This window comes from Sus scrofa, chromosome 14, assembly GCF_000003025.6.
Source record: "Sus scrofa isolate TJ Tabasco breed Duroc chromosome 14, Sscrofa11.1, whole genome shotgun sequence".
NCBI classification, from domain to species: Eukaryota; Metazoa; Chordata; class Mammalia; order Artiodactyla; family Suidae; genus Sus; species Sus scrofa.
Window position 1 is genome coordinate 100,000,853 of NC_010456.5, and position 24,514 is coordinate 100,025,366.

At 33.6% G+C, this 24,514-nt stretch overlaps 1 protein-coding gene across 2 annotated transcripts in view; it reads left to right on the forward strand.

Annotated features, from left to right (window-relative positions):
* The window catches only part of PTEN (phosphatase and tensin homolog), a 92,030-nt gene extending 71,263 nt beyond the window's left edge, over nt 1-20,767 (forward strand). The window contains 4 exon segments of one of the 2 annotated variants that reach the window (NM_001143696.1): nt 8,557-8,698; nt 14,079-14,245; nt 16,699-16,923; nt 20,293-20,767. In NM_001143696.1, coding sequence (NP_001137168.1) covers nt 8,557-8,698; nt 14,079-14,245; nt 16,699-16,923; nt 20,293-20,478 — 720 coding nt within the window. In that variant the 3' untranslated portion in view covers nt 20,479-20,767. 2 annotated transcript variants of the gene reach the window in all.

Sequence of the window (24,514 nt, forward strand, 5' to 3'; positions counted from 1 at the left end):
CAGGAAAAAAAAATTTGAGGTTTTTTATTTTCTTTTTTTTTTTTTAGTTTGTTTTAAAGGTAGTTATTAAAGTTCTTATATAGTATAATCTCTGTATGTGAGTTCATTAGCTTATCTTTAATGAACACTTAAACCTTCTAGAAGTTGTAAATAGTAACTTTATTCTGAATGATACCAAGAAGAGGAAATTTTCTAGTTTCTCTGAGGAATGAATTTATGTCTTAATATAATCAGGTCATTTTGTTTCTAGTCTGTTTACAAAATTTCCCCTATGGTAATATGATGAAATTTTCTCTTCATTTAAAACAAAGTAAAGCTGTAATTATCCTCTATGTTGACTTTTTAAAAAAAACTCCTAATATAACATTCTTATTTTTTCTAACACATTAATTCTCCTGGACTAACCTGTGTTTCACTAATACATTTTTAAGTCTGTTATTCAATCTATATGTTCATAAAATTGTAAGGTTTTTATACCTTGAAGGACCTTAGCAATTATTTAGTTCAGACCCATTTTAATATAAATGATAAAACAGATCTTCAAAGATTAGTCTGTTCTGGGTCATTTAATCTCTCTGTGTAATAACTCAAAATCATGTCTCCTAGCCTTAAATCCAGTATTCTTTCTACTGTACTATATGTTCAGTCCAAATTATTTTTCTTTATTATTTTGATCACAAAGTAGAAATAGAAACTTAAAAAGGGAAAAAAAAAAAAGCAGCTATATTATAATATACTGGAACTCTTTTCAGTTCCAAATCACAGACACCCAACTCAAAATAGTTTAAACATAAGGAGATATGTATTGGCTTATATAACCCTAAAAGCTCTGGCCTGAATCTAGATGCTTAACAGATGTCAGAAATCTCTCTCTCGCAAACTCTCATCTTTCAGCTTTATATACTTTATTTTTAGGCAAACCCTCTGCAAGTAATGGCAAGGTAGTAGCTCCAGGCTTACATGCTGTCCACTTTAGAAACTGCAATGGGAAGAGAGCTACAGTTTGAACAAAAATTCCTAGATTAGGTTCTGGTTTACCTGGATCAGGTCATGTACCCATCCCTGAACCAAACATTCTGTCCATTGGCTTGGGGCATATATCTCAAGCTGAAGAATAGAGCCCAATTCTCAACCTAAACCACAGAGAAAGAGATAGCTTCCCAAAGAAGAAAAACTACACAGAAAAACCTGAGTTTTCTGCTTCATATTATTCTCAAAGATTCTGTGGTCCATACACCGCTTATAATTAGTTTCATAGAACTGAATCACTGTTCGTACCTTAAAATTTGGAGATTTTTCATAGATGGGAAAAATAAGAGCCCAAAGAGATTGTGACTTCTTTCAGGCTACAGATGGTATGCATGCTGTTAAAAAAGCCAGGACATGGGAGTAAAAAAATTTGGAGTCAGGGAGTTCCCGTCGTGGCACAGTGGTTAACAAATCCGACTAGGAACCATGAAGTTGCGGGTTCGATCCCTGCCCTTGCTCAGTGGGTTAACGATCTGGCGTTGCCGTGAGCTGTGGTGTAGGTTGCAGATGCGGCTGGGATCCCATGTTGCTGTGGCTCTGGCGTAGGCCAGTGGCTACAGCTCCGATTCAACCCCTAGCTTGGTAACCTCCATATGCCGCGGGAGCGGCCCAAGAAATGGCAAAAAGACAAAAAAAAAAAATTTGGAATCAGACCTGCATTTAGGTTCAAATATTGATTTTGAACAAGGTTATTATGTGCACCAGCACTGTTTTCTTATCCTTAAAATAGAGGAGATCGTATCTATCTTGTAAAGTGGTGGTAGTGTTAGGGATATATGTAAATTGTCTAATATGTGGCTTAATATACAATATACAATAACTACTGTTATATGTTGTCATTGTAATAATTGCCATTCCTAAGAGCCATGTTTCTTTCTTTGTTGAATTACTTGCCTGTATAATCTTATTGTGATCATTTCGAAACATGTATTTCCAAGCTTCAAGCACACACTATCATGTTAAAACATCTGCATTATTTTTGAGTTTAGAAATGCCAGTAGAAAGTTTACTAAGGTAGAAAATTACTTTCTCAACTGAAGAATCTAGATTGTGAATTCATCCTGAAGAAGGTGATTTGAGAGTATTGTTGTACAGAATATGATTAAAATATTACATATCTTGTACCTAGGTGGTTTCTGGTCTGGTAGTATTATGTCAGTATTCTGAGTTTGAAAGATGTGTATAACCTATATTTTTGAATCTTTGTTTTTTAAGAGATTAATCATATACAAGAGATTTATATAAAACAACTCAGGTTAAAAAATAAATGGCTCATTAAGATAGATCAGACAAATGTAAATTTCAGAAGCAGTATCAGAGTACATTTATAGCAAATGTATAAAACTGGATCAAGAATGTCATTTTATATTAACACGGGATGTACTCCACAATGAAGACTTCACAGTTATGGACTCTTTAAGTGCTAAACATAATGCCAAAATATATTGCAATGTTAGGAATCCTTTTGAATATACCTTAAGAACCAAGAGTTACAAAATGCAAAAATACATAGATGGCTTGAATAATGTAACACAAGGTAGCCCATAAAATGTGTTTCTTTTTTTATCGTCCACAAAACAGTTATCATTAGTAACAGTTCATTAGGGCAACCATAAAATCTCACCTCCAAATAGAAATATGTAAACCCCATTCCTTGGTTACAATTCAAATAGAACAGGAGATTTTGTTAAAAAATTGAATCAAACTTAATCATTTGGGAATTTAAAATCATTTAATTTTTGGTCATTGAAGAAATACAAATTCATATTGGATATTATTAAGATAACAAATAGAGATGATTAATAAAGATGAAAACAAATTTATGAAAGCAAACATTAAGCCATTTGAACTAAAAAATTCAAACACTGTATGAAAATACCAGTAAAATCAATTCATCTCTTTTACAGCCAATCAAAAGAAAAGAGAAGGAAAACAAAAATGAAATGCTAAGTTTGAGAAAGGAGATAAAACTACAGTGTGGAAGTGATATTAAAAATCATACTCAGGTCTAGGTTAATGAATTTGAAAATTTCACTGGGAAATGGGCAGTTTTCAATGACCATGTTATCATAAATGTGTCAAGATGAAATACAAAATCTGAATAGACAATCAAAGAATGAAAATGTGTTGGAGCCTTCAAGAAGTATCTGATGTGAATTGCATTTTAGGTGGCTGCTATCAGACCTGGAAGTATCAAATCTATATTATCTAAATTGGTCCAGGTGTTAAAAAATAGATAAAACTTCCCAAATGATTCTTGCATAGCCCTTTTAGCTCAGTGTAATAACAATAACATATTTTAAAACCAGAAATTTTAATATGGGGGAAATTACATAGTTTAGTCAAAAGTAAGAGTGCATGGAAGGGAGTTGTGAGGGTTAAGGGTGGGAAAAGGTATTGGGCTATATTTTTATATTGGTAAGGAATTATTGTGCATGATAGATTTGTTTTTAATTGGGTAGACAGTGGGAAACCATTTAACATATTTTGAATTATGTGGTATTGTAATTAATCTTATTTTTGTGAGATTAATCTAAAAGTGGCATAACAAGCAAATTGGAGAATATGTAAATCAAAGTCTGATAATCAGTTGGATATTGCAGAATTGCAGAAGGTGACTGAACTAGAATGGCCACAGAAAACCAGAACTTGTATTTTCGGAGACATTTCAAAGTCAAAATCTGGATTTTGGCATCTGAATAGATGTGTAAGAATCAAATATGAGTGTTCTAGATGAGCTTAACGTCTGTCTTACCTTACATTTTTTTGTGGACTGTGTGTGTGTGTGTGTGCGCGCATGTCTATATGTGTGTGTATGTGCTAGGTAGTTGATGTGTTGACTGATATACCAATCTCTGCCTCCACTCTGCTGCCTGGACCTTTGCTACAGTGATGAAGTTCCCTCACTTCTCTTTACTGTAACCCTGTGTGTACCACTGATGTCTCTGATTGTTTCCTTCACTCTAAGGTGGTGAAGCTGTTAGAGGAGGTTTGGGGCTCAGATGCTGGAGAAAATAGTGCATTGAGTATAATGACAAATAACAGAGTTGGTCCATGCAAGACTATGAAAGCTTCAATTAAGGGATTTGCTGTATTTTGAGTATTTCTGAGATACCCAGCTAGAAATGTCCGGCCAAGTGTAAGAAATTGTGGACTGGAAGTTGGGAATAAAGTCATACTGGGGGACACAGGTTTTGAAGTTAATGTGTAAGATTGATAATTAAATTATCAGAGTAGATAGAATTGACGTAATTAGGGGATAGCTGAGATCAAATTTTTGAGATATGCCTGCATTTAGGGGCAAGAAGAGAAGAGACAGCCAATGAGGATAGAGGACAGAAGCAGGGAATTTTCAAAATGGCAGCCAAAGAAATGAGCCATGATAGTAGGGAAACAGTAGGAAATGACCGTTAAGAAATCAGCCTCACAAACTGTACTTCAATAAGGTTTAGCTTTACCTACACATACCTTGGACATGGAGTGAATGCATAGAACCAAGAAGGTAAAACACATTGATGACCACCTGACCAACGAGAAATAATGATTCATAGAATTTGACTTAAAACAGCCTTTTTTTTTTTTTTTTTTTTTTTTTAAAGCTCTGTTCAGCCTATATTTTCTTGAATATTTACTACTTAATAAGACAAAGTATTTCCTGGGCATTGTCTGTAAATTGTGTGAAGTAAATAAAATATTACTGTTCTCTGAAAGAGAAAAAAAAGGGAGTTCCCGTTGTGGCTCAGTGGTTAACGAATCTGACTGGGAACCATGAGGTTGCAGGTTCGGGTTCGATCCCTGGCCTTGCTCAGTGGGTTAAGGATCAGGCGTGGCCATGAGCTGCGGTGTAGGTTGCAGACGCGGCTCAGGTCCCGTGTTGCTGTGGCTCTGGCATAGGCTGGCGGCTGCAGCTCCAATTCGACCCCTAGCCTGGGAACTTCCATATGCCGCCAGAGTGGCCCAAGAAAATGGCAAAAAGGCAAAAAAAAAAGAAAGAAAGAAAGAAAAAAAGAAATTAGCCTCATAATTACAAATTTCCAAGAGTTAAGGAGTAGAGGCTTTTCCTCATTAGTTTATGTAGAGAAGGAAGATGATATAGGTTGAGATACAAAATCTGGGGAGAATGTAGGGTTTTGGTCTTTGACTTGTTTGCTTGTTTTGGGTAAAGGATAAGGGTTCCCCAAGCTTTTTATTAGGAGATAGGTGAAGAGAATAAAGGCAAATGCCAGAGAGGAGATAATTAATAGACTACTTGCAGAAAATGGAACTAAGGTGAACATGAAGAGACAATTTTATAAAGTGTCAGGACTAAAAAAGATTTTAAGATGGGGTAAAAGAATTTTGAGAGTTGCTTACATTGGGTTCCCAGTAACGTGGTATTAGTTCCTTGAGGATAATATTTGGGACAGGATGGAAAGAGAGGTGGGGTGAACAAAATGCTAAAATCATTGTAGTCAGGTGTTAATAAGTGCATATGAAAGAAAGTTATTTAATGATATAGATTTGGAATCGACAAGACTGAGTAAAAGCAGTGGTCAAAGCAGGGCTGGAAGGAATAGTGGGAGGGACACCAAATATCCTCCTGATCTGTGAACATAAGGAAATTGAAGAAGCAGTGGCTGCCTTTTGAGACGATGGCCAGGAATGTGATCCTAAGTCAACTTAAAGAATGCTAAGTTTAGCTAAAATTAGAATGTTTTGAAAGTTTTACCTGAGGAAAAAAAGTTAAGAATATAAGTAATTTTCTTCACAAAGTAGAAAAGGAGAGTAATTTATAGTTGAGAATAAAACTATACCTTGGAGATAGTTACAGACCAGCTTAGCTTAAAAATTCTTGGTTCAAGAATAAATTTGATTTTTATTAGTCTTAATTTAAATGAAAAAATTTGAAAATGTGGTAATTTTTAATCTTCAAGAGCTTTAAAGTTCAACCCTCTTTTCATATGTATGAAATGTTTGAGGAAAAGTAAAAAGTTCATTTTTTAGATTTTTTAATAAGATACATATGTTTAAATTTAAATGTACTATTCAGGATGCCTATGAATCATTATTTTCATTTTATGCATTCAGGAAATATGATATTTGAAGTGTTATAAATTGCATTGTCAATTTAGTGTGGAAGTTTTACTCATTTCTGATTCTAGATTACATTGATTCATTGTATTATTAATTAAATTTTAGTAAGTATATCATGGTTATAAGATATGAGTATACAGTGAGGAGGACACATTAAAGCCTATGGTCTATACATATTTGGGCCTTCCAACTTTTAAATTTCTGTTAATTTGGACACATTTGATTTGAGATGCTGGTAAGCTGACAGGTAGATAAGAATTGCAAAAATAAGATACAGAAGACTAATTATATGTAATTTGGTAGTAAAATAATAAACTTACAATTAAGTTTTTCAGCATTTTTCTTTGAATTGGGTCAGTAGTTTTGGTTTATCTTGTATTGACACATTAGTTATTCATCCACTGGTGACAGCTAATAGATTCATAACATTCTTTCTCTATGCATTTACCTTTTTGTTAAGGATTAACTGAGTGTATAAACACCTGCTTTATAGATATGCTATCAATATATACTTGAGAAAAAATAAAGCTTTGGAAATTTCATGCAAACTTATACCAAGAATAGAGATAAAGGAAAAAATATCTATCATTCCACTAAACCTCAACAAATAACTTGACAATTTGGTCATTTTATATAGACTTCCATTTATTTAATTTTTTAAAAATCTTATTTATTTTTAGACTATATGATAAATCACATTGTTCAAAAAGATTTACTCCCACCCATCCATCTTCTATCTGCTCTTTCCTGCAACTTGCTTTGCAATTCTGTAATTTATCTTGATAAATATGAATGACTTTTTGTTGAAGTGGCATTAAATAATGTGATATAAAAATAATTTTAAGTTTAAACACTTTTTAAACTTTAATAATTTTAACATTAGTTTTTGTAGCAGTTTCTCAAGGTAACACTGCTACTATTTCTTTATGAAAGTATATAGAACTAAAAATTCCACAATTCCAAAATTAAGCCTTAAATACAGGTACAATTTCTAAAACTACTGATTAGGATTTCTGTAATACTTCGTTGTTTTAGTATGCTCTTGGGAAACTGCATTTAGTGTTTAATCATCTCATGAGACTCCTGTGAAGATGGTATTATTTTCTTTATTTTCCTGAACAGTTTGTGTTTTGACTATCAGCATTCAAATCTAAGTCTTCTGACTGTGTAGTCATTGCACTGTAGCTAAAATCTTGGATCGTTTGCCCTGATTTGAAATGGCTTTTATCCATTATTTGACATTTTATGTATTTTTTGGCCACGCCCATGGCACAGGGAAGTTCCCAGGCCAGAGATAGAACACACGCTACAGCAGCAACCTGAACTGCTGCAATGACAATGCCAGATCTTTAACCCGCTGTGTCACATGAGAACTCCCCGTTTATGTACTTTTAAAACCGTAATAAAGTCATGCTAACCTTCAGAAAAGTACTGGGAACACTGAAACGAATACCTATATACTTACTGTTCAACATACTTGTCTTTAAACTCACATAAATGTATTTTCTACTCTTTACTGGGGGAACAAAAGTATTTATGTTCAGAGTTTTTAATACTTCAGGAAATTTAGATGCCAGTAATAAGTTAAAGAGAAATATTGCAAATTTTAAGTTAAATGTTTGAATTTTTCTGAAGTAATATTGTGCAGTAGGAAAAGAAACCTTAGATAAGTGCCCTGATACCTCATTTATTCAGTATCATTGGTGATTACATTACTGCACATATTAGATTTTTTTCCTTGAGATAAGTCAGGGTTCTCCTTTAAATACCACAGGAATTATATATGTTATTAGCATTTGTAATACTTAACTTTTCTAAAATATTACATATTTCCTGGCTTCTTCAACAAAAAGATGTATGTAACTCAGAGATATCTCTAAATATTTTTATCAGACTCTTGCATTCATTATGTCAGCTGCATATCCTTATTCAGCAATAAGCAACATCACTTATTGCTGCTGATATTTTTGCCTCCTAAAGGCAGTATGCCTTTATCTAGTTTGCTGATTCTGATATGCTTTTGCCTGGAAAATAAGTATCCAGGTTTGTGAGAAATTCTGTGTTTAATAAGAATCCATAAATCCTCTTGGGGAACCCTCTGTGTAAAGAGCACAGCTGCAGTGCAGAGGCCTTTGACAGTTATTTTATATATACAGTGGCCTTTGCTTATTGGGTACATGGGTCAGAGATTGTTGTGACCATTGAATAAATGACAGTGTTATGATAATTGTATTTTAAGAGAGAAAAGTTACTCTGATATTTCCTTTGTATTGATGTTGCTTTGATTTACTTTATTACTGAGCTGGATTTAAATATTAAATCACTTAAGGTTAAATTTCTTCTATATGTTCTTCAATGGGTACAACCCAATTTACCTTAGAAATTTAGTGAAATAACTGTAATGGAACTTTTCTTTTGAATTTGGCTTTTCTTTTTTTTTTTTCTATCCACCAGGGAGTAACTATTCCCAGTCAGAGGCGCTATGTGTATTATTATAGCTACCTGTTAAAGAATCATCTGGATTATAGACCAGTGGCACTGTTGTTTCACAAGATGATGTTTGAAACTATTCCAATGTTCAGTGGCGGAACTTGCAGTAAGTGCTCTAAATTCTCATCCTTCCCTGTACTGGAACACTTAGCATATCTACAGATTTATATAACCATCTAGAAAGAAATTTACCACACTTAAAATTTATGCAGGTTTGTATATTTTGAAAGCATCCAAACTAATTGATTAGCTCAGTCATTTAGCCCATTGGGCTAAGGAAGCCAAGACGAATGGGTGTTAATGTTGTTGAAGCCAGATCGTATTTATGAAAGAAGTATTCTGTTCTACAACTACCGATTGCAGCCTGTATTCCACCTGGATGACTAAAAAACCTGTCCCATCAGAGATTTGGCATGAGAGTAGCAATGGCATTCATCACTTTACTGGTGTTAGGGTAGGGGCCAATTCCTTCATATCTTGGGAAGGCTAGATATGAATAGCGATGGTGATAGGGACAATTAAAAAGGAAAGGAAGACAATGATAAGACATGGCAATAAGCTGAAGGATATTTGAGTGAATAGGGTTGATTCCTTGTGTGTGGAATAGTAGAGAAAATCTGAATTTAGATCTGAGTTCTAGAGCTAGGTTTGTCAGGGTTGATTATGGGTAGATCTGGGTGCTGTTTAACCCAGAGCACACATCTACCTCTCTTTATCTTTGCTTATCAATAATATGAAAATATTTTGAAATGTGGAACTTCCTAGAGAAGTACTAAATAAAGATCATGCCATTGATATCTGCCTCTAATTTACTTCTCTTTTACCCTAACCTCAGTAAGCTTGCCTCAGTCATTCTGGTCCTATTCTGCTTCTCTGCTGTTCTTCTCCAGGGTTCTTACCTAGACTGATAGGATTAATCTACCTTGACCCAAAGAAGGTAGTCAAGGAAAAACACAAAGAAGAAAGTATTGTCCAGCCCTATAAAAGACCAGACTATTGCAGCTTTTTTGTTAGAGGTTTTTATATTAGTTTCTACCGTGGAAGTGATCAGTCATGTTTTCATGTTTGAGAACTATGTTTTATTTATTTAGAGTTCAGTTTTGTTGTTTCTAGATATCACTATTATTTTTTAATATCTCTAATATTTCAGTGATATTTTGCAATTCGTTGATGGTTTTGGTTTTCAGCTTTGTTTGCTTCTTGACAATATTTATGTAATTGAAAATTTTTCTATCCATAAATTTTTTATACCTAGGGAATTAATTTCTTGGTGTTGTTTATCTTTGTCAGATAGGTGTGATCATCTTCCTGAGATCTTTCCTGTATTGTTAGAGCAAGTAACTTTATCAGAGACTACAGATCTATTAATATAGCATGTTAAAGGCTTCTAGGAGACCTCACTGATGCTTTTGTCATCTTAGTGCAATTTAAAAAGCTATTGAGTGAAAGGCACTAGATTGTCAAAGGTGACACAGGAACTTAGATTTATAGTGGAGAAGGGAAAAGGATGGAAAAAACCCATGCTCTTTCTATAGTGTGAGATGTCAGTGTAAGAGCCAAATGGTAAGGTATAAAATATTAGAGAAATAAGAAGGGAGAGAGAATGTTTCGTTCAGTAATCTTATCTACTGTAATTTTTTTCATACTGGTCTCTCTAGCAAACACCTATCAGTTCTGCTCTGTCTGCTTACATTTAAACATTGTATGTGTGTGTATGTTTGATCTGTCAGTATTACATTTAAACTTCTCAACTTACTAACTACTGAAATCTTTTTAATCTTTACTAATTTGCTAGTTCTTTGTTTATGCACTGTGATTTAATATTATTTGGTAAAGCTATATTATAAGTATATGTAATTAAATGGGAGAGTGTATATATAAATTATACGTTGTATGTTCAGAAAAAGCAAGTTGGGGGGATTGTCAAATAGTTTCATTAAGGAAGTCCAGCTCTTTATTGAACATTGGAGAAAACACAGTTTAGATTGGCCTTAAAAACCAAAGAAAGTATTACAGGTAATAGGAAATAGCTTGAATAGCTCGAATTGAAGCACAGCAGAAGGAAATGAGCTGGACATGAAATGTAGAGATGGAGAATAGAATAGGAATGGAGTATGTGGCTACTGTTAGAGGACTCTAAATGGGCATGTCAGACTTGATTTGATAAATATTTTTGTGTCAGTGATCATACTAGAGGCTTAAGCTGTATTTTAGATATAGTTGTATAGAAAGTAATAATTATAAGAAGGAAAAAAATGGTAGAAAGGAAAGCATTTATGTAACTTGCATAGGTCAGATGTGCTTTGCTGGAACAGTCAAATGGGATGCGGTTAGCTTTTCTTTTGCCATTTGTATCTAAATATGTCAAAGTTTTGATTCTGGTTGGGAATAATTCACAGAAAAGGGAAGAAAAGTGAATCTGACTGAGACTTGGACACATGAGTGTTGATATTTTGCTTTTAAACATGTTTTAAATCAGGTAAAGGTGAGCCTTTATGTGAAGATATTCAGTAGGTACTTGAAAGTATGGATTTGAACTTAGGTGAGGAGATATATCTGATATTTTGGACAGCATTGGGAAAGAGACATAATAGTTAAGCCTTTCATATAAATATGGTATTGCCCTAGAAGATGGGAAAACTCAGAGGGAAGCAGGGTGAGGACTGAGACAAATAGGATTTGTAACAGTTTGGGTTCAGGAGGAAAAAGAGTCAGTGAAGAAAACAAAACATATGAAAATGAAGTTATCTTCTGCAAAGTTGTCAGGGGTTAACAATTTTTTCCTTATTTGATTGTTGTCTTAGTATTTCTAAATAAAGAAAAAATTACTATATTCTGTATATCTAAAAGGGTTTAAAAAAGTTAATAAAAGATAATCAGTATGATTTTTCTCTCATATTGTATCAAAATGCATATATCCCAAGAAAATTTAATTCTGATTTTTGTTTACTAGGTATCATCAGTCTTTTCATTTTTTTAAACACAGTCAATTATATCAAAATATGTATACCAGAATTGTGTCTTAGAAATCAACAGAACCATACTAATGTTTGGACTTCTGTTAAATTGGGTCTTATCTATCTAAAATGTGAAGGAAAATTATTTTCTTTAGTTATTTGAGGAAACCCCCCCCTTCTTTTCTTTTTTTTGCTTTTTAGGGCTACACCCATGGCATATGGAGATTCCCAGGCTAGGGGTCTAATCAGAGCTACAGCTGCCAGCCTACACCACAACCACAGCAACGCCAGATCCAAGCCGCGTCTGCGACATACACCACAGCTCATGGCAACGCCGGATGCTTAAGCCACTGAGTGAGGTGAGCAAGGCCAGGGATTGAACCTGCAGCCTCACGGTTCCTAGTCAGATTCGCTTCCACTGTGCCACGAAGGGAAGTCCTTTTCCACTTATTTTTATTAAAACTTTTCATCTTAGTTTTGTGAGGAAATTAAGTAACATTGGTTTATAATTAGATTATCAATTGTTTATATAATTTTAAAATTCTTGAAAGTATTTATTTGTTTGTTTGTTTTTTTGTCTTTTTGCCTTTCCTAGGGCCGCTCCCGCGGCATATGGAGGTTCCCAGGCTAGGGGTCTAATCCGAGCTGTAGCTGCCGGCCTACACCAGAGCCACAGCAACACCAGATCCGAGCCGTGTCTACAACCTACACCACAGCTCATAGCAATGCCAGATCCTTAACCCACTGAGCAAGGCCAGGGATCGAACCCACAACTTCATGGTTCCTAGTCAGACTCGTTAATCACTGAGCCACGACGGGAACTCTGAAATTACACATTTTAGATGTAGTTTAATTGAAATCTGGCTTACACAGTTAATTTACTTTTTAAGGTCCCAAGTTCAAGGTTATCAAATTCTGAATTAGTGGAGTTTGAATTAATAAGATTACAAGGCATTTTCATCCTTGTTGATTTTTATCACTGCTTTGATATCTTACCTCTTTTATTTGCTTCTTCAAGCTAGGCTTCCCAGTGAAATTTTCAGTATGAGTTTTGCAAAATGGCTTTTTGTACTTTGAATCTTTAGTCAAGAAAGTGAAAATTATTGACAGATTGTTAGTGTAATGTTTCCTATTTTTAGAGTTCCTTTTTCTCATGATAAATGTCTCATAAATTGGATTAATCCCTCATGCTTTTTGTCAAACCTGCTATTTATTATGTGATAATACCTAAAGTAGTATTATTTTGTATAGTTGAATTAGTAGGTGTTTATTGCACTGGAAAACTTATTTATTAGCTTGAATAAGCTTTTTGCCTTGTACTCACATTGATAAAGAATATGATACTTTTTTAAAATCACCTTTAAGGATGGTGCCTGTTGGTACGAGAACTTTATATGCTATTTCTCATGTACTTTATGCAAGCTTATGTTTTTATTTATTGATTATCTTGGTATATTTTGAAATTGCAAGACTCACTTCTTACCTCCTCAGGTTAATTATTTTCTTTCTAATGAACTCTTGTTTTTGAACTTGTACACAACTCATTGTGTACTACCAATGAATTACACTTTATCAAATTATTTTGGTAATTTAAAGTTCTAGCATCTTAATGTTTATGACTTTAAATTCTATCAGTAATGTCATGAGGTATAAATGTATTTATGAGTGAATTTTAAAAATAAAATGCCTAACCCTTCCTTTTTTCATACTAACTACCTTTTAGTTACATTGGTAATATAATAAGCATGATACATTTTGAGAGGTCATATTTTACCAGTTATCTTAAAACTAACACAGGCCAAAGCCCACATTCTTGTTAATGAAAATGGAGTGTGTTTTGGAGAGAGGGTGGTTATGTTATAATTTGTACTTAATGTCTGTTGCATTTCTTTGCATTCGTTTCAGATCTCTTTCCTTGTATTTCTCATAGTGGTGGCTTTATATACCTTTAAAAATAAAACAAATTATAGGTGAAATGAATTATGGTTAATACTTTTTAAATATTGAAACTTGTGTCTATGGAATATATCTTTGTTGTAGATTATATTCTCTTTTTTCATGTGAACAGGTAATGATTGGTGTTTTGTGGTTTTTACTTTAAAATACTGCAGCAATTATCTGTTTTAAAAGTTACCTTTTATGCATTTCATTTTAATTCTTAAAATAATTTATATTAGATTTTTAACATTGCGAAGTTGAAGTTTTGATGTTACTATAAAGTTCTAGAAGTCCAATTTTGAGACATACTATTTATGAAGTAGAATTGACTTTAATACCAGTAATAGAACCTTATGTTGAAGGTTTAAATTAGGGAAAATCTTAACAGTGATTATATTTTGACCTACTTTATTTCCACTGATTTATTTGTTTATTGGCTTATTATTTTCTCTCCATTGATTTGTTTCAGATCAGGGGTTATAGATGCAGAATTACTACTTTGTTTATATTACTAATATTAATCATCAACTAGCTTTTGACAGTTAAAGGCATTTCCTGTGAAATGATACTAGTGTGTATTTGACCATGCAGATCCTCAGTTTGTGGTCTGCCAGCTAAAGGTGAAGATATATTCCTCCAATTCAGGACCCACACGACGGGAAGACAAGTTCATGTACTTTGAGTTCCCTCAGCCATTGCCTGTGTGTGGTGACATCAAAGTAGAGTTCTTCCACAAACAGAACAAGATGCTAAAAAAGGTTTGCACTTTACTTTTACTGGGAAAAATAACCAAGATATCTATACCTTGAATAATACCCTAAGATCGTTTGCTTAAAGCATTTGGTTAGAGAGAAATCATTCTGTGAGGAGAGATTAAAAGATGTGTTTTGTTTTATGACTGACATCTAATGGGTCAAATGGTTTTCTGTTAGATCTACACATGCTTTGTTTACCATGGCATTGGTGAGCCGCTGTAATGGTAAATAGCCCTATTAGAAGGAAAAGGCTATGTGGCATTGTAATCTGAGATGAATTTTCTTTAACTTGGGTTATGCAAATAAATTTTATAAAAATATTAAAGATTGCATACATACCCCATTCAGTTAGTTATAGTCCTTTTAGAAAGAGTAATTAATTAACTGAGAAGTTAGCATGGAACCATGAATTTGAAAAAGAAATTTGGTCTGTATGTATAAATAAAATCCGTTTTGTGGTCTTGTGTAATGACACAGACCATTTTTACCCCATTTTGGCTAATGTTTGTTGAGACTGGGTCATTTTATATTTAGCTTCCTCAAATTTACTGAGTATTTTGATTTTTAGCTAGGAGAGAAGTAAGTATGAAGAGGAAGTAATAAAGAATGAAAAATGTGGTATTTAAATATGCAGGTTTAGAAAGTTAGTGAAGTTTGCATCTCACTAAGCTATATTTAAAGAATGCAAGAGCTCATTTTAAAACAAACTATTTTTTTATTTAAAATAGTAAGTGCGAACAGTTAAGGAGAGCTACAGGGCAAAATTTTTAGGTAGTAATGAATGAAAACATTAGCTTTGTATATTATCACTGATAGTGTATTGCTGATCTTTAGACAGTCTCCATAATAGGATTGATTTCATTTTCCTGATTTTTAGCTTTTTTGAGAGAGAGAGAGAAAATAAGAGGAAGCTTCATTTATTATAAAATTTTTTAACTCTATTGTGACTTATCAGAAGAAATACGATTTCCTTTATCCAGAATCCAAGTAGCTGGAAAAAAAAATCACAAAATATAAAACTGATTTTTTCACCAGAAACCCATTTCCTGCATCTGTATAAATAAAAGTTAAGTATATCTCAGTAACTTTGAAAATTTATTTTTTCATAATCCAAGAAGTTTTAACAAATGTTTTAAAACTAAGCTAAGAAGTTTTTTTGTTTTCTTTTACTCATTGTAAGACTGGCACACATAAGATTTTATATATTGCTCTTAAAAATAGGTACCTGTATCACTGTTTCCTTGTACTTTTAGGAGTGTGCTAATTCTTATTCTTCCAGTTCTTATCACCTGTACATTACATTAACACATGTAAAATTGAAGATTAAATTAAATATTTATAATAATTTGTATATCTTGAATTACTTAACATTTATTTCCATTTTGTGTGATTTTTTTCCCTGCCTGTTAAAAATGTTTGCTCTGTAGTTTTTAATGTATAGTTTTACTACAATCAGTACATTAGCAGAATCCACATTTTTTGAAATTTAAATTTTACTAGCTTATTTTCTTCCGACTCTAAAATATGTACACAGTTACTAACTCAATGACTTTGCTGAAATAGTTGAAATTAACAAAATATTTTTAAAAGACTTAAACTACATATAAAATTGCTATGTTAGATACTATTAAAAACAAGAAAGACGTTTAAGACATAAGGTATATAAGAGTTTTACTATCTTCCTGGGAAAATAAACTTGAAGATAAATTAGAATAAAAGATTTCAATAGCAGTTTAAGGCACCAGATGTCACAGGGTTGTACATCATTAATTGTCCAATGATGCATACAGGCTAAATTCTACTAATTAAGGGAGAACATTTTCTACGTTGGTCAGGAAAGATTTGAAGTAATGAACTCCTGATGTGGTTTTTGATTTTTAAGACCTGTTATTAGTAAGAAGTTATGTTTTAAAAATGAGACATTTTATAAAAAGTTGAGATGCTTATATTCCCATGTGAAAGTTTTCAAACATATTGTCATGCAGGAAACTGGAGCCATTTAATGTTTGTATTGCTGTAGAAGTAAAAATGACTCTTTGGGAAGTTGTACTGACATTTCAAGAACTTTTGTTAAAGTAAATTTTGTAATAGCTGTTGAAAGATAGAGAAAATTAAACCATTTCTGAATTGTTAAAATATTTACATATAAATTCAACCTTTTTTAATGCTAAGATTAGAAAAGGAGATATTTAACTTAAGGTGTTCGAGTAAGTTCATTTTAGAGCTTGTGGAATTGTATTTTTGTACCAAATTTGAATAAAAGAAAAGTCATATGTGAATTAGATGCGATAGATAACCCACAGATTGCCAACCAACTATTAGTCTTTTGAATATCAAAAGATCAAAATGATATTCAAAATATCAAACGACTCACATATTAGTTCATTTCTTGAGATAAATGTTAAATACATGTAATATTGTCTTTTTTAATGAAAAATTTGTCTATTTTCTTTTAGGACAAAATGTTTCACTTTTGGGTAAATACATTCTTCATACCAGGACCAGAGGAAACCTCAGAAAAAGTAGAAAATGGAAGTCTGTGTGATCAAGAAATTGATAGTATTTGCAGTATAGAACGTGCAGATAATGACAAGGAATATCTAGTACTCACTTTAACAAAAAATGATCTCGACAAAGCAAATAAAGACAAGGCCAACCGATACTTTTCTCCAAATTTTAAGGTCAGTTAAAAACATTTTGAGGAATTGGTGGGTGGGTGCATGTGTGTGTGCGTGCGTGCGTGTGTGTGTGTTTTAATCTCAGTGAAAAACTTGCTTGACTAATTTCACTATGCTGGTGAAAAACTTGCTTGACTAATTTTTAAATTAAGTATATTCAGAAGCAATATTTAAGTAGCAATAACTTGAAAGTTTCTAATTAAATCTAGGATGCACAGAGTCAAAAGGCTGCATTTTCTTTACCCTATTCTTTCTTATTTGATGATATCTGGGGCAGAATCTGGGGAGGGGATATGAAGTAGGAATGGGTGAGGAAAGGAGTAAAAAGGAACTGAGCCCTTTGGGAATGATTTGTATGGAATGTTGTTACTGCTTCTACACTGCTTCCCCTCCAATTTATTTTCAACTCATCAGAGTGATCTTAAAGATGACTTGATTGTGTCATTCCTGTTTATACTTTTAAAGGCCTTTGATTTTTTTGATGTGACCTGCAAGGACCTGTATAATTTAGCACAATACTACCTTCTACATCAGTTCTAGTCACATTCTCTTCCTGTGATCCACCCAGACTGGTCTCTTCAGTTCTTCAAAATGTTCATAAGCTCTTCTGCCTCAGATCTTTCTAATTCTTTTCCTTTTCCTCAGACCTCTTCACCCTCAAGCCTTTTCCTGCTCTTCACATGGCTGTCCATCTCACATTTTTAACTTCAGCTTCAGTCTTATATGCTCTGAAAGGCTTTTCTGATCATCCTCCCCTCTTCTTCCCTTTTTAAAACTCTGTCTACTTGCTCTTATTATAGAATTCTTTGATTCATTTTACTTTTATCTATATGTGATATTTGTATGTATATTTCTATTTATATTTCTGGATAAGAATTCTCTGCATTAAATATCTGACTTGTAAACATTTTCAAATGATGGTTTGCCATTTTTTATTTCCCCTTTCCTATTTCTTATTCTACTTGATTTTTCCATCTTCCTTTCATCATTGCTGCTTCCCTTCTCTCTTTAAATTCTCTCTTCATTCCATTTTTGTAACGTAACAAATCTAGTCATAGCTTTAAGAATATTGCTAGTAATAATAAAAATAAAGGAGGGGCTTTTTTTTTTTTTTTTTTGCTTTTTAGGACTGTACCTTCATCATGTGGAAGTTCCCAGGCTAGGGGTTGAGCTATAGCTGCAGGCCTGCACCACAGCCACAACAATGTGGGATCCGAGCTGTGTCTGTGACCTGCACCACAGCTCATGGCAATGCCAGATTCTTAACACACTGAGCGAGGCCATGGATCAAACCCGTGTCTTCATGGATCCTAGTCAGGTTTGTTACCACTAAGCCATGGTGGGAACTCCCAGGCTACCTGTTTTAAGTGAAAATAGATCCAATATTAAGTGCCTTTAGATCTTATATTTGTGTTTAGAAGTGTCTTTTAGAACTCATAGGTTTCCATTTACCTTCTTTTCTCTGCCTGCATTTTCCTCAGTTAAGTGGCTTTTAAAATGACTTCCTCTACTTTTATTATTTTCTGTTTTAATACTACCAGAGGTTTTATATTTGTGATTACAGATTAAAACTTTCAATTATCTGTAAATCTAATATCATCTAATGGTGAGTGCTATGAAAAAACAAAGCAGAGATAGGATAGAGCATGATCTTCATGTATTTTTTAGTGGGATGGTTAGAGAAGGCCTCTCTAAGCAAGTGACATTCAATTAGAGGCCTGAATGAAATGAGTGAGCTATACAAATAATTTGGGAAAAGAAGAAAGAGCAGTTGCAAAAGCCCTGAGTCAGGGGTGAACTTGGTGTATTTGAGGAGCAATACAGATGTCATTTTGACTAACACACTTCAGTCCAAGAGTGAAGACATGAGAGTGTTTTCTGTGCAGGGGGGATATAATCTGAATTTTGTCTTGAAATTTTTACTCTGCTTCTCCTTTAAAATATTTACTGGAGAGGGGCAAGAATGAAAGCTGGGAGACTAGTTGAAAGTAGAACTAAAAGAATTTACTGACAGAGTGGATATTGGATTGAAGAGGAGAATTGACAGTGACTCTTCCATCACGGTAAGGGCAGCTATAGATATAACAGAATGAGAAAAGGATTTGAAGCTAATTGAAATCCCAATCCACTATCTGCCAGATATGTGGCCCTTAACAAGTTGCCTAACCTTTCTGAGCTATAGTTGTCTCTCTTTTACAGTGGAGATATCTGCCTCGTAGAGTTGTTTTGAAATTATTTCAGCTCTTGCCTGAAGGGCCCTTGGTTCACTGTTTAGACCACTGTGTGAAGTGCATTTTGTTCTTCCTCCCTTTCAGTGAAGTTTTAAGGGGAACTGGAATCCTGAACATCATTGTTAATCAGCATTTTACATAGTATAGTATTTGTATGTATCTAATATTGTTTATATACAGAAAATACATTTTACATAGTATAGTATTTGTATGTATCTAATATTGTTTATATACAGAAAATACATTGAGTTTCAGACAGGTAGTAAATGAAACATTCTTTTGGAACTCATCTCTTTGTGAATTGAATTGAAAATATATTATGTGGACTGTCAAAGTCTGTACTTTTGTAAAATTATTTAGTTAAGGCTTGCAGTTTGTTCTTATTAAAATATATGTTAATATCCCAATTTCTTTTCACTATATTATCAAGAAAGACCATGTAGGAAATCTTAAGAAGAGGGTCACTTAAAAGGCAGCTGCTTTTAGGGAGTTCCGGCCGTGGCTCAGTGGTTAATGAATCCGACTAGGAACCGTGAGGTTAAAGGTTTGATCCCTGGCCTCGCTCAGTGGGTTAAGGATCTGGCGTTGCCGTGAGCTGTGGTATAGGTCACAGACGCAGCTCAGATCTGGATTGCTATGGCTGTGGTGAAGGCCAGCGGCTACAGCTCTGATTGGACCCCTAGCCTGGGAACCTCCATATGCCACAGGAGCAGCCCTAGAAAAGGCCAAAAAAAAAAAAAAAGGCAGCTGCTTTTAAAGATCATATGTATCATGATACTTAAAAATGAATCTGGGAGTTCCTGTCGTGGTGCAGTGGTTAACGAATCCGACTAGGAACCATGAGGTTGCGGGTTTGGTCCCTGCCCTTGCTCAGTGGGTTAACCATCCGGCGTTGCCGTGAGCTGTGGTGTAGCTTGCAGACGTGGCTCAGATCCCGCGTTGCTGTGGCTCTGGCATAGGCCGGAGGCTACAGCTCCGATTCGACCCCTAGCCTGGGAACCTCCATATGCCGCGGGAGCGGCCCAAAGAAATAGCAAAAAGACAAAAAAAAAAAAAAAAAAAGAATCTGCTAAAAAAATATATCTTTAAGTAATTTAATAGACTTAGGATTTTCTATTTAAACTTTCTCTTCTTTCCCTAGGTGAAGCTGTACTTCACAAAAACAGTAGAGGAGCCATCAAATCCAGAGGCTAGCAGTTCAACTTCTGTAACACCAGATGTTAGTGACAATGAACCTGATCATTATAGATATTCTGACACCACTGACTCTGATCCAGAAAATGAACCTTTTGATGAAGATCAGCATACACAAATTACAAAAGTCTGATTTTTTTTTTTTTATCAAGAGGGATAAAACATCATAAGAAACAAACTTGAATAAACTGAAAATGGACCTTTTTTTTAAATGGCAATAGGACATTGTGTCAGATTACCAGTTATAGGAACAATTCTCTTTTCCTGACCAATCTTGTTTTACCCTATACATCCACAGGGTTTTGACACTTGTTGTCCAGTTGAAAAAAGGTTGTGTAGCTGTGTCATGTATATACCTTTTTGTGTCAAAAGGACATTTAAAATTCAATTAGGATAAATAAAGATGGCACTTTCCCATTTTATTCCAGTTTTATAAAAAGTGGAGACAGACTGATGTGTATACGTAGGAATTTTTCATTTTGTGTTCTGTCACCAACTGAAGTGGCTAAAGAGCTTTGTGAAATACAGGTTCACATCCTACCCCTTTGCACTTGTGGCAACAGATAAGTTTGCAGTTGGCTAAGAGGAGTTTCTAAAGGGTTTTGCTACATTCTAATGCATGTATTCGGGTTAGGGGAATGGAAGGAATGCTCAGAAAGGAATATGTTTTATGCTGGACTCTGGACCATACACCATCTCCAGCTATTTACACGCACCTTTCTTTAGCATGCTACAGTTATTAATCTGGATATTTGAGGAATTGGCCGCTGTCACTGCTTGTTATTTGTGCATTTTATTTTTTTAAAGCATATTGGTGCTAGAAAAGGCAGCTAGAGGGAGTGAATCTGTATTGGGGTGCAGGAATGAACCTTCCACAACATCTTAAGAATCCACAAATGAAGGGATATAAAAATAATGTGGTAATAGATAAGAAACACAGCAACAATGACTTAACCATATAAATGTGGAGGCTATCAACAAAGAATGGGCTTGAAACATAAAAATTGACAATGAGTTATTAAATATGTTTTCTCAATTGTAATGACTGCTCCATCTCCTGTGTAATCAAGGCCAGTGCTAAAAGTCAAATGCTATTAGTACCTACATCAGTCAACAACTTACTCTTATTTTATTAGTTTTCAATCATATACCTGCTGTGGATGCTTCATGTGCTGCCTACAAGCTTCTTTTTTTCTCATTAAATATAAAATATTTTGTAATGCTGCACAGGAAATTTCAATTTGAGATTCTACAGTAAGCGTTTTTTTCTTTAAAGATTTATGATGCACTTATTCAATCCAATAGATGTCAGCCGTTCTACCCTTTTGACCTTACACATTCTATTACAATGAGTTTTGCAGTTTTGCACATTTTTAAATGTCATTAACTGTTAGGGAATTTTACTTGAATACTGAATACATATAATGTTTATATTTAAAAGGACGTTATTTGTGTTTAAAAGGAAATTAGAGTTGCAGTAAATTTTCAGCACTGCACAAATAAGGCATTTTTCAGTAGAAATTGTCCCACATAACGCTTTTATCAATTTGCTATTGAAAGAACAGATTTTTTTTTTTTAATGTGCAGTGTTGAATCATTTCTTCATTAGTCTAGAGTTAGGACTAGGGCTTCAGTTTCACTTCTTAAATATCATATATTTGATATGCCCAGACTGCATATGATTTTAAGCAGAGTACAACTAGTATTATAAAGTTAATATGAAGATATTATTAAAAAGAATTTTTTCCCCAGAAATTTGGTATCTTTCAAATTATACCTTGACCTTGAAACATTTGAATATCCAGACAGTTTATTTCTTAATGGTGTAAAAATCTCATTTTCAATAACTTACTGGTGCTGAAATTGTTCACTAGCTGTGGTCTGACCTTGTTAATTTACAAATACAGATTGCATAGGACCTATTAGAGCAGCATTTATAGAGTTTGATGGAAAATAGATTAGGCAGAACTTCATCTAAAATATTCTTAGTAAACAATGTTGACATGTTTTCCATACCTCATCAGTTTCATTCAACAAATAAAATTTTAAAATTTTTAACAAAGTTGTTAGGATTTACACATTTATATTTAAACATTGATATATAGAGAATTGATTGACTGCTCATAAGTTTAAATCGGTAAAGTTAGAGACATCTATTCCTAAGATCTCATCATTGAAATTTATATGCCACCTTGTCTTTCATAAGAGCTGAAAACTGTTGACTAAAATGAAAATCAACTATTCATGTTTTGAAGATAGTTATTAATACTGTTATTTGTTACAGTTTTGGGCACAGTATATTAAAACATAACTTGTATTGTTCCAATATGTAACGTGGAGGGCCAGGTCATAAATAATGACATTATAATGGGCTTTTGCACTGTTATTATTTTTCCTTTGGAATGTGAAGGTCTGAATGAGGGTTTTGATTTTGAATGTTTCAATGTTTTTGAGAAGCCTTGCTTACATTTTTATGGTGTAGTCATTGGAAATGGAAAAATGGCATTATATATATATATATTATATATATATAAATATATATTATACATACTACTCTCCTTTATTTCAGTTACCATCCCCATAGAATTTGACAAGAATTGCTATGACTGAAAGGTTTTCGAGTCCTAATTAAAACTTTATTTATGACAGTATTCATGATTAGCCTGAAATGCATTCTGTAGGTAATCTCTTTGAGTTTCTGGAATGTTTTCTTAGACTTTTTGGATGTGCAGCCGCTTACACGTCTGAAATTACTTGAAGGCATCACTTTTAAGAAAGCTTACAATTGGGCCCTGTACCATCCCAAGATCTCTGTAGCTCCTCTTGGACATTTTTTGCCATACTTATTAAGGGTAGTTGAATAAATAGCATCACCATTCTTTGCTGTGGCACAGGTTATAAACTTAAGTGGAGTTTACCGGCAGCATCAAATGTTTCAGCTTTAAAAAATAAAAGTAGGGTACAAGTTACTGTTTAGTTCTAGAAAATTTGTGCAATATGTTCATAACGATGGCTGTGGTTGCCACAAAGTGCCTCGTTTACCTTTAAATACTGTTAATGTGTCATGCATGCAGATGGAAGGGGTGGAACTGTGCACTAAAGTGGGGGCTTTAACTGCAGTGTTTGGCAGAGTTGCCTTCTACCCTGCCAGTTCAAAAGTTCAATCTGTTTTCATATAAAATATATATGCTAAAAAATTTCAGTCTGTTAAACAGCCTTACTCTCAGCCTCTTCAGATACTCTTGTGCTGTGCAGCAGTGGCTCTGTGTGTAAATGCTATGCACTGAGGATACACAAAATATGATGTGTACAGGATAATGCCTCATACCAATCAGATGTCCATTTGTTATTGTGTTTGTTAACAACCCTTTATCTCTTAGTGTTATAAACTCCACTTAAAACTGATTAAAGTCTCATTCTTGTCATTGTGTGGGTGTTTTATTAAATGAGAATATTTATAATTTAAATTGCTTAGATTCATTGACATTTTAAATAATGGGCAGCCAAGTGCGATTAGTAAGTTTTCTGTAAGGTTTTTTTTTTTTTTTTCCTGCTGTCCTTCAAAGACTATAATTATATAAAAATATGAGCCCTTCTCAGTTTGGGAGTAGAATATCAGTCTACTCATGTTTGAGAGAGGCACTTAACTCTTTTAGGGCCTTGGTCAACACTAATAAATTGCTTCTAGCACATTAAATACTATGCTAATCCTTAAAAAGTTCATGATCCTTGAAAAATTGTGCATATATATATATATATATTTTTTTTTTCTTTTCTAAGTCAGATGTCTGAAGATAATTCCCAAGAATGGATTCGGTATCTCCAATTTCAGTTTTGTGGCTTTTCCATTCTATATGATTCTATGGTATCCCATCAACATAAGGAAAAGTTCATCTCTTCAGTGTGACTTGTGCAGTTTAAAAATTGATATTCCAGGATAGTCTTACAGACTTTGTGTACTTGAACTTAAGCTTGTTATTTCTAATATTCTTAAAAGCTTAAAGACTAAGGCATATCCTGTCAACAAAGCATTGTTTAAGGTAATAAGTGAAAGTGTAGCTTGTACAAATGTTTTGAAAATAAAGCAGATCATTTATGTAATAGAATTTAATGTTATTTCAAGTTTACATTTTCTCCATGTGACTTTTTAAAAGTAAATGTGAACAATA